This window comes from Acanthochromis polyacanthus, chromosome 8, assembly GCF_021347895.1.
Source record: "Acanthochromis polyacanthus isolate Apoly-LR-REF ecotype Palm Island chromosome 8, KAUST_Apoly_ChrSc, whole genome shotgun sequence".
Lineage (NCBI taxonomy): Eukaryota > Metazoa > Chordata > Actinopteri > Pomacentridae > Acanthochromis > Acanthochromis polyacanthus.
This window is the reverse complement of record NC_067120.1, coordinates 33246905-33256242: the sequence shown is the minus strand read 5'-3', so window position 1 is coordinate 33256242 and position 9338 is coordinate 33246905. Positions and strand designations below refer to the sequence as shown.

At 39.5% G+C, this 9338-nt stretch overlaps 1 protein-coding gene across 2 annotated transcripts; it reads left to right on the top strand.

Annotated features, from left to right (window-relative positions):
* Window positions 1–246: 246 nt before the first annotated feature.
* Window positions 247–8960, top strand: psme3ip1 (proteasome activator subunit 3 interacting protein 1). 2 transcript variants are annotated; one of them, XM_051952356.1, is made up of 8 exons: window positions 247–365; window positions 2798–2934; window positions 3028–3126; window positions 3937–4059; window positions 5984–6122; window positions 6570–6658; window positions 7847–8053; window positions 8537–8960. In XM_051952356.1, exons 2-8 carry the CDS (start codon window positions 2808–2810, stop codon window positions 8539–8541), a joined length of 789 nt encoding a protein of 262 aa, XP_051808316.1. In that variant the 5' UTR covers window positions 247–365; window positions 2798–2807; the 3' UTR covers window positions 8542–8960. The 2 variants fall into 2 exon arrangements, with proteins under 2 accessions (XP_051808316.1, XP_051808315.1); XM_051952355.1 differs by having other exon boundaries at window positions 7847–8960.
* The last annotated feature ends 378 nt before the right edge of the window (window positions 8961–9338 follow it).

Sequence of the window (9338 nt, the reverse complement as noted above, 5' to 3'; positions counted from 1 at the left end):
GTAGCCTTAATATCTAAATTTGTAAGATAAATGTGTTTAATAAATAACACTTTAAGGTCTTTTGGGTCCAAGTAAATTTGTGTTATTAATAGTATTGTGAGGTCTTATGTAAATTTTTTATTTTGATCATCTAGTTGTATACAATATATAATATTGTAGAATCTAAACCTTGAAATTTAAGCTATTAATTTAAGTTTGCATTGTATTTGATATTGTAGGCTTCTTTGTTTTTATGTGCTCCGCTGCGGAGAATGAGGTCGGAACTGAAGTCGCAGGCCGTTATGTCGTGACGAGCCATTTTTTCAGTAACACAAAACGTCATTGATTTTGGAGCCGTGATAGATCATCGACTAGCCAGGAGCTCGGTGAGTTTCAGCAACACTTTGCGTTATTTAGCACGAAATGGAGCAATTATAAACTGAAGCCAGCTCGATTGCACATCTGAAAGTGTTTATTTTCAGACATGACACGATGTTTTGTCGCTGACGGCGGCGAGAGCAGCGTTTTCTTAGCTAACGATGCTAACGTTAGCCGAGGGGTTGCAGCACAGCAAGGCATTTACACCTGCAGCTTTCGCTCCAATATGTCAACTAAAACAACAGAAAGCCAGGGACTCTGACTGGGAAATTGCAAATTAATAGCCTCGTTGTTTTCTTCTATTCTTTGCTACCATAAATGTGAACTTTCTGCAGCGGTTGACATTGTTATCGCTTCCCTGGCTTAATGGTGAAAGAATCAACAGGGCCTATAACTAAACTGGTCCGTTAACAGAACCTGATACAGTGTTTATCTGAGAGGCCAGATGGAGACAGTCACCCATATTAGGGTGGGATAATGTCTTATTGTTGTTCTTCTCAGTTAATTTCTCTTAAAATTTACATATACTGGACATAGTGCAATATAGAAGTACATAATAACTAATTTACTGTATAATCAGCCTTTGTATTCAAACCTAGATTTATTAAAACTTAAGATTATCATTACAGTTGCGCTTTATTATGTTGATAAAGCTTATAAAAGAACTGCAGTTTATTTTACATGAGACAAATAAGATTCCCATGTCAAAAGTGTCCTTGTTCTGCTCAGGACACCCACCTAGATAAGACATCACAGTGCGTCTGTCCAGCATTTAGTTTCTTTGTTTTGGCTCCAGGTTCTGGGTCAGTCTTGCATAATTCAGAAGTTTGTCTCACTTGTCTCCAGAGCTTTTCAAAACAGGTTTTGTCCCGGCAGTCTTTTAAGAGCACAAGACCTTCAATTAACAATTAAACCTAAATCATGCACACTTTAACTTATGCATACATGTACAGACAGATTCTTCATTGTGTGTCTATATACCTTTCATTGGCAATAATATGAAATTCTTGAATTGTTACAAAATCAGTGTAAGCATTTTCTTGAATGAGTGGTGTTTGTGCTGTTAAAATGTGTCTGTATGGGAACAATGGTGTTAAAGAAATGTTTCCTAAAAGAAGTTTTGCCTGAAATATAGTAGCTACTGAATGTAACTGCATTTCTATAAGTTGTTTGTTCATAGCCATGTAATGTACTTTACTTTTAGTTGTGGAGTGCCCAGACTTTACTCTGTGGTGGCTGTTCTTCGTGTTTAGCTCTTTTGTAGTTTTCCTCAGCTATTTTTGCTGAAAGACAATTTCTATGATCTTCAACTTTTTGAGTTTATTTAAGGTCGTCATAAGAGAGAGCCAAAACCTTACCGGTCCCTGTAGTTGCTTAGTCCTCATCTACATGGTAATGTAATGTTATTACAATGTTCATATTAATTCTAAAAAATCTGTGCAGTTGAGATGTGGGTATCCACTTATTTGCATTTATTTGCATTTGTCTTGTAAATGCTAAACAGATTTTTAACACATAACAAACACAGTGTGCATCTACTGTAACACCACCATGAACATTCTTATACGTCGTTATGGTCCAGACCTTTTATCAAACATGTCTTTGTGTGAATTTCTGTCCTCATGCTTCTCATCTCTCCTTTCATATTTTCTCAAAATGACAGTTATCCAGCGTTTCTCATGAGATGGTGACATATTTGCGACTGATCATTTCAGGGATGTGACCTCAGTTCATTCTTTGCTATTTATTGCTCATGCTACCAAATTGTAGTGCGGGACATGAGCGTGCATCATGAATTCAATATTAAGTAAAGCAGCTTTGTGAGGAGGATACATTTTGCTAAAATATCTGTGGATGTGTTTTGGAAACTATCTTAGCGCTTGCTACACTTAGCAGGTTTTCTGTTGCTTTCCCACAGATATGGCTTTGTAGTTCTGTCGATCTACAACACTAGAGCGAATGCAGAACTTTGTACTTGCATTGTTTAACGGCAAGATGTTCATCTATTCTGATACAGCATCAGTCTAAATTTACTGCTCTCTAATGCTGCTCTTATGTTTTTAGAACATATATGAAATATCACATTTGAGCAGATTGATTCTTTATGGGAGCTTTGTTTGCACAAAGAGAAACGAATGATACATTTATGAAACTGATGCATCAATGATTTGTGGTTTTGTGCAGCAATGGTGTTTCAAAGGTTTCTCTCAGAGAACACAAACACATTTTTAATGGGTTGCATTTTTGGGCTGCATAGAAAAAGAATCATTTGAATCCAGGAACTCTCAGTGTGAGTCCCAAGAGGAAGACCACTTCTATAGAAATAGTAGTCAATAAGCAGCCAGTAGAAATGGAATGCAGCCATTCTTGAGATGGAAAAAAAAAGACTTTTTGGATCGACACTCACAAGCAAAGTGTGTGTTTGTGTGTGTGTGTGTAGGGCGGTTGTAATGGCAGGAGGAGAAACAGCAGGAGTCGACCTCAGCAGGAAGTTTGTGTCTGAATCTGAGCTTGATGAGAGGAGAAAGAAGAGACAGGAGGAATGGGAGAAAGTGAGGAAACCTGACGATCCCGAAGGTAAGAAAACATACGATTACACACACGAAAACCTGTGAAATTCATACAGCTGTGCATATATCCACATACAATATTCACTTGTGTTTCCCTCAGAGGCCCCAGAGGAGGAGTATGACCCACGTTCCCTCTTTGAGCGACTGCAGGAGCAGAAAGACAAGAAGCAGGAGGAATATGAGGAGCAGTTTAAATTCAGTGAGTCTTTGTCATCTAGGTTTGAATTCAAGAGAAGCTCCTGCTCTTTACTTTAGATATAAGGATGAATGAAACAAACAGTCTAGCACATCAGTACTTATTATTTTACAATCCAATCCACCAGTTGTACACATCAAGGTCAGTTCACTCATTATGTTTAGTCCCACTCAGCCTCTACAACTGTCTTTGGGGCTTGAGGAAGCCTGCAGAAATAAACTTGATGCTTTCATGTTGAGTCTGTAAATCTGAACCAGAAGAGCTGCAGGTGTGGAATTTAATGAGGCTGTAACTGTTGTTCAAAAACACTGCTTCCAGTGCAAGTGGGTGCAACGCTAAAACCCCTCCCCAGGCTTCGTCTTGGTTCTAATCATAAAGTTCTTCTTTAGCCAAATCAGTTGAGCATGCACACATAAGTGGGATGAAATAATTGAAGCATAAGGTGCTTCTAATTCTCATTAAATTAAGGATATGAATACCTTTTTCCCCAGTGAAATATATTAATCAGTTGCATTCAAGGAAACGTAGAACCCAGCATCTCCTCTCCTGCATTGTTTTCAAATCTGAGTCTGTGATTTTATTTTATAGATTATTCAGACAAAAGTTCATTCAGTTCAAGCATTTATAAATGTTAATGTTTGGCTTCTTTAAATGATGTTTGATTTTTAGATGACGTTTGAGTTCAGTGTTTTCTCTTCTGGTGAAGGTCACTTGTTTGTGTGTGCGGTTCTGAAGCAGACTGTCGTGGTTTGTTTTCTGAGAAACGCAGTCACTCTTGTACCATGTGTTGAGAGCATGTTTCCATGGTGACAGGGAACATGGTGAGGGGATTGGACGAAGATGAGACCAGTTTCTTGGACGAAGTCTCCCGGCAACAGAGCCTTGTTGAGAAGCAACGCAGGGATGAGGAGAAGCAGGAGCTGCTGGAATATAGAATATCCTTTGTTGTGTGTTTGTGTGTGCAGGAGAAATACAAGAGAAATAAGAAGCAAGCGTGGCAAATCTAAGGAACTATAAGTACAAGAAATGTTTTCACTGTGCAGGAATGTGCAAATGAATCACTGGAGAATGTGCAAGGCTGCATGGTCTGTAATGTAAACCTCTTGAAATGTGCAAAAGGATCATAATAATCCTGGTAAACAATCAGTTGTTTGGTCAATGAAAGGTCAGAAAAATGTTGATCAGTTTTTCCTAAAGACAAAGATGACATCTTCATATGTCAAAGATAGTGAGCTTACTGTCATAGAAGAATAAAGGAACCAAAAATATTGAAATTTAAGAGGCTGAATCAGAGAGTTTTGGCCGATTAATTACTTATCAAATTAGCTGAAGATTAGTTTAATCATTGAAACTAGTGAATGAATTGCTGAGAGAGGTTGAGGTAAAAAAGTAGTGGGTACTTTTTCATGATTTTTACTTGCCAGGATCATTCATACCCTGGCTTTAGTCTGAACAATACAAAAAAAAAATAGACATTTACATTCGTGCAGATGAGATTAAAGGCTTATTGGAGCTTTTGAGTTGACCCGTCTGTTTCTTCTTTGTTTAGGTGTTTCACATTTGTCGGCTGTCATTCACCTATTATCTGGAGTTGTCCTTATAAAAAAAAAAACGATCTAATTCTTGAACTATAACAGTGAATTTGAACAGAATCTATGCATATAGGACAGACCACACTCTTGTAGTTCATAGTTACAGAAATTGTTGCACATCTTTAAAAAATATTTGACTTCCTCTGCAATATTTTGCTTCTTCCTCACTCCATCTTTTGTAGGACTGAATCGCATGTGTGATTTGGTTTTACGTCTTTCTAACGCAAGGTAGTCTGTGTGAGAGAAGAGGATGCAGAGGATAGGGTTAGATGGAAGCAGATGATTGGCTGTGGTGACTCCTAAAGGTAAAAGCCGAAAAGAAGAGGATATACTGCATCTTGTGCCTTAGCTGGTAGGTGGATAAACAGGAAGTTGTCATCTAAACTGTATCATAGACTGGTCGCTACGGGGATGACTTTACAATGCAGAACATAAAGTCACAATTAAATGAAAAATACTTTTTCTAAGTTGTAAAAAAACTTGCTCAGTTTTCTCTTATTTCATGCTAAATATCTTTTTTTGGATTATTTTCCGTCCAAATTCTTCTTTCCTCTTCTAAAACAGATGAATCATCCTGCACCTCCTCGGGGCAGTTACATAAATGTATCTAATCAAATGTGATTTGAGGCGACTTGCTGACTCCGTCCAACATGTAGAAACTTTCTTGATCGCTCGATAGTGGGAAGCTGGCGGACCGACATCACAGCAGGAAGTGTGGGTTTCATCTGGTAAAACCAAAGAATGCGGTGGAAGTCTGATTTATTCTTGCAACCTCCTCCTCCTGGTTTAATAGCACAGGTGAGGGTGAGTGTGGAGGCTGGGACCTGCAGGATTTTAAGCTTCTAAATTCCACTTGTAAGTAAAACCTCCCATGAATAGACATTTATTAGACAATATGTCATTAGTGAAGATAAAGATACAATAACGTGTCGTGAAAACTCTGTTCCATACTTACCTAATGCCCTGTTTTGTGTCTAATAGTCCACCTGTCCTTGTTGTTTTGTGTCTCTTCCTATCTGTGTACCTTTATCTCTGCATCTTGGCCCTATTTCATGTCTCCTAAGCTCTTTCCAACTAGTTTTCTTCTTTAAGGCTCACCCTCTTTCCCTCAATCTGCCTTCCTGCCTGAACGCTTTCTCCCATCCCCTAAAGGTATCATGGAACGTATTGAATAGACCTCCGCTGTCCTATCCGTCCCTCGGTCCAACTCTTTGTTCCTTCTCCGGTGCTACATAATGGTTTATTCACCTTAACGCTGAACTGTCACAGCGCTTTAGTGAAAAAAGCATCTGCAGAGAGCCGCCGAGAGCCCGAAAAGAAGGCAGCAGCGAAGCATTCAGGAGCCGAGCAGAGAACCAGCCACCTGTCTCAGGCCCATTTATTAGCTGGAGCTGTGAAGAGACGCAGGTAAATACAGATACACCTGAATGAACTTACTTTTTATCTACTGTCTCGGGGGCAGTGCAGCATGTTGTAATTACATATGATCGTCTCAGCACGTCAGCCTGTCTACCCATTCAGCATACAGACTACCTTCAAGCATTAATTTGCAGTCAAGTTTGTGTCCATCTAATGAATGTAAATCCAATTATCACTCTCCATTCAGGTCTGACTTTCTCTCTACCTCCTCCTGAGGCATATTAGCTGCTAAGTGCTCCACTGTTTCACCTTGCTAGTTGTTAAATCTGCCATTTAGTTGGCGGATCAAAGACACATAAAGGCCCTCGAGGCTCTGAGGGGTTTCATCATCATGAATGGCCCTGCTCGCCCAGTCATTTCACCAGTTGCTGACATGAAAATATTAATTAGACCAGCGATAAATCTTCTTCACGGTGTCTTTCTTCCCTCGCCCAGCTCCTCACAGTCTTCAGACAGCAGTAAAAAACAGAAGGTGGAAATCACGACGACAGCAGCAGCGACAGGAAACGGAGACAGACACACAGGTGGGCTGCAGTCTGAGGCACATAAAAGTCATATTCAGCTGCACTGTTTATCCTCTACATGCATAGCTGGAGTTGCATTTATAATCGGAAAGCCTTCTTTGGAAAGTGGGCATGTGATATACTTTAGGGCTGCACAATATATTGTTTTAGCGTTGATATTACAGTGTGAAGCAAAATGTTGCACAAGAAAAATGAACTCAAACACATAATGCTACACGTTTTTGTTTTCTGCTCGATACATAAACAAAATAAGTATTAATTTTCATGATTAATTTGCAAGAGAAGTCCGTGTGATAGAGCATAATTTACTCCAATTTAAGGCAAGGCAGCTTTATTTGTGTAGCACATTTCATAGACGAAGGTAACTCAATGTGCTTTACATTAAAACCCTAAAAGCATTGGAAACATTCAGACAAGCAGTGGCAAACAGAAAAGTCTTGAGCTTTGATTCAACCCTCTTGTTGTCCTCATTTACAGGCACCAAAAAATATTGTTTCCTTGTCTGAAAAAAATCCCAGAATTTCTGAAAATTTGTAAAACCTTCAGGAAGAAAATTCCAATAATTCCTTAAAAGTTTTCTTTAAAAGTTTTATTTTTAAAAAATTCCCCAAATTTGGCAAGAAAATTCTTGTAAATATTTTTTCAAATAATGAGTAAAAATCTTCCAAAAAATCCTAAAAATATCTTAAGTGATTACATATATATCAATAAAACTTCTAATATTTTCTTGAAGAACTTTCACACTAAAATCCAGCGAATTTTGCTGGATTTTAGTTGATTTTTTTTGTGAATGTTATGAAGAAACATTTTTAACATTTATTTTTTTCCACCAAAAAATGTTCCAAAGTTTCTCAGAAATGTTGAAGATGTGGACATCAGAAGGTTCACTGTGATTATATATATTTTGTCCACATTTTTAAACTTTCAAACGGGTCAATTTTGACTCGCTGGACAACACGAGGGTCAATGAAAGGTTACGGGAAGTCTTTTGTTTAGTGCGTCAGACCAACAGGCCCATCTTCAGCCCCTCAGTGACTCTTGTTTGTTGAAGTCGCTACATTGCATATGCAAACATTCTTCAAGCTGTGTGTTTGTTCCAGTGAAACAGTAGAAACATGAGCTTCCAAAATCGCCCGCATGCGTCGACATGTACAATCTGTGACTCTTATGGTATGTTGTGTTGTTCAGAACAGGAGGGCGGAGCAGGAGGAGGGTCTGGGGGAGCTGAAGATCAACAAACCGTCCCTGGCCTGACATCAAAGACGCCCTCGGCTCCCCTGAGCTCCAACCAGGGCGTGTTGCACCTTCCGTCAGCAGCCGTGTGCGTCGGCGTTTTACCGGGACTCTGGGTTTATTCCGGCAGCAGCGATTCTGACAGCAGCTCGGACAGCGAAGGTAGCGTGGACGCAATTATGTCGCCGTACCCCCGGCACAACAGGGCCTACAGATAGACACAGACACAGACACACACACACACACACAGGCATCCACACACAAACTGCAGTATGTTTGCAAGCCTCCAGAACAGCTTGCAACAATCAGAAAAGGTAACCTTACATAAGATACGCACACAGACAGACTAAAGGTCATATATACATACACATGGAGAAGTTAGTCATGTTAGTTGTACATTTGCAACACACACACTCACCCAGCAAACCTCCTCAGTATTCCTGTTGTTTTCACAGCTGTGAGTTAAACTGTTGCTCTTTGTCGTCAGACAAAGTTCAGCCCGGTAATATAATCCTTACAAAGCACTTCAAACTGATTTCAACTCTATTCTGAACTAAATCTGTGCATCTATTTGTGGTTTTTTGCTATTGTGGCACTCAAACATGACACCTCCACCCTTCCTTCCCTCAATCGCATCTCACGCAGTTTAAGCCGAGCATCCAATCCCTGCACTGCCTACCCCGACGACATCCTGCCCCCCCTACACTCCCCTCCCAACCCAAGCCACAGCGACTGCAAGCTGTGCTATTGGCTGAGGGAACAGTGATTGACAGCTGTGGAGCACGGAAGAGACTGCTTTAGACTGTCACATGACTCACATCTCGTTAGCTATCAGCAGCAGAGGAGTGAGATGGGGACACGCTCGTCTCTCTCTGCGTTTGGGTTCAATGCCGAGTCTGACTGGTTTGAAAAGTAAAGTTTTTAATTTGTGTGATGTAAAGTGTTTTCTCATCTATGGTCAAATCATTCTGGAAAGATGCTGGACTGTTTGCTGCTGTCTCGGGCGCCGGAACGATGTTTGGTTGGTTCAAAGTCTGAGCAGAATGTAATAAACAGCGTGCCCTTGTTCTCTGTGTTTACTGTGAGATTTGTGTGAATGTGGCGGAATACAATGATATTCCTGTGGATAATAATAAATTGTCCACCTGTACATTATTTAGGAATCACAGTTAGCAACAGAGTGGTTCTTTCTTTTCATATTTTTTCATTTAACCCTCCTGTTGTCTTCATTTACGGGCACCAAAAAATACTGTTTCTTTGTCTGGAAAAAATCCCAAAATTCAGCAAAAAAATTCCCCAAATTTCTGAAAATTTACTAAACCTCCAGGAAGAAAATTCTAATAATTCCTTAAAAGTTTCCTTTAAAAGTTTTATTTTAAAGAAATTCCCCAAATTTGGCAAGAAAATTCTTGTAAATATTTTCAAATAATGAATAAAAATCTTCCAA

What these genes read in the sequence shown, in the direction of transcription:
- psme3ip1 (XM_051952355.1), top strand. Translation starts at nt 2,808, where the DNA reads ATGGCAGGAGGAGAAACAGCAGGAGTCGACCTCAGCAGGAAGTTTGTG. An exon ending in GGAGCTGCTGGAATATAGAA is followed by an intron (nt 4,060 to 5,983) that starts TATCCTTTGTTG and finishes TGAACTGTCACA; the next exon opens with GCGCTTTAGTGAAAAAAGCA. An exon ending in AAACGGAGACAGACACACAG is followed by an intron (nt 6,659 to 7,846) that starts GTGGGCTGCAGT and finishes TGTGTTGTTCAG; the next exon opens with AACAGGAGGGCGGAGCAGGA.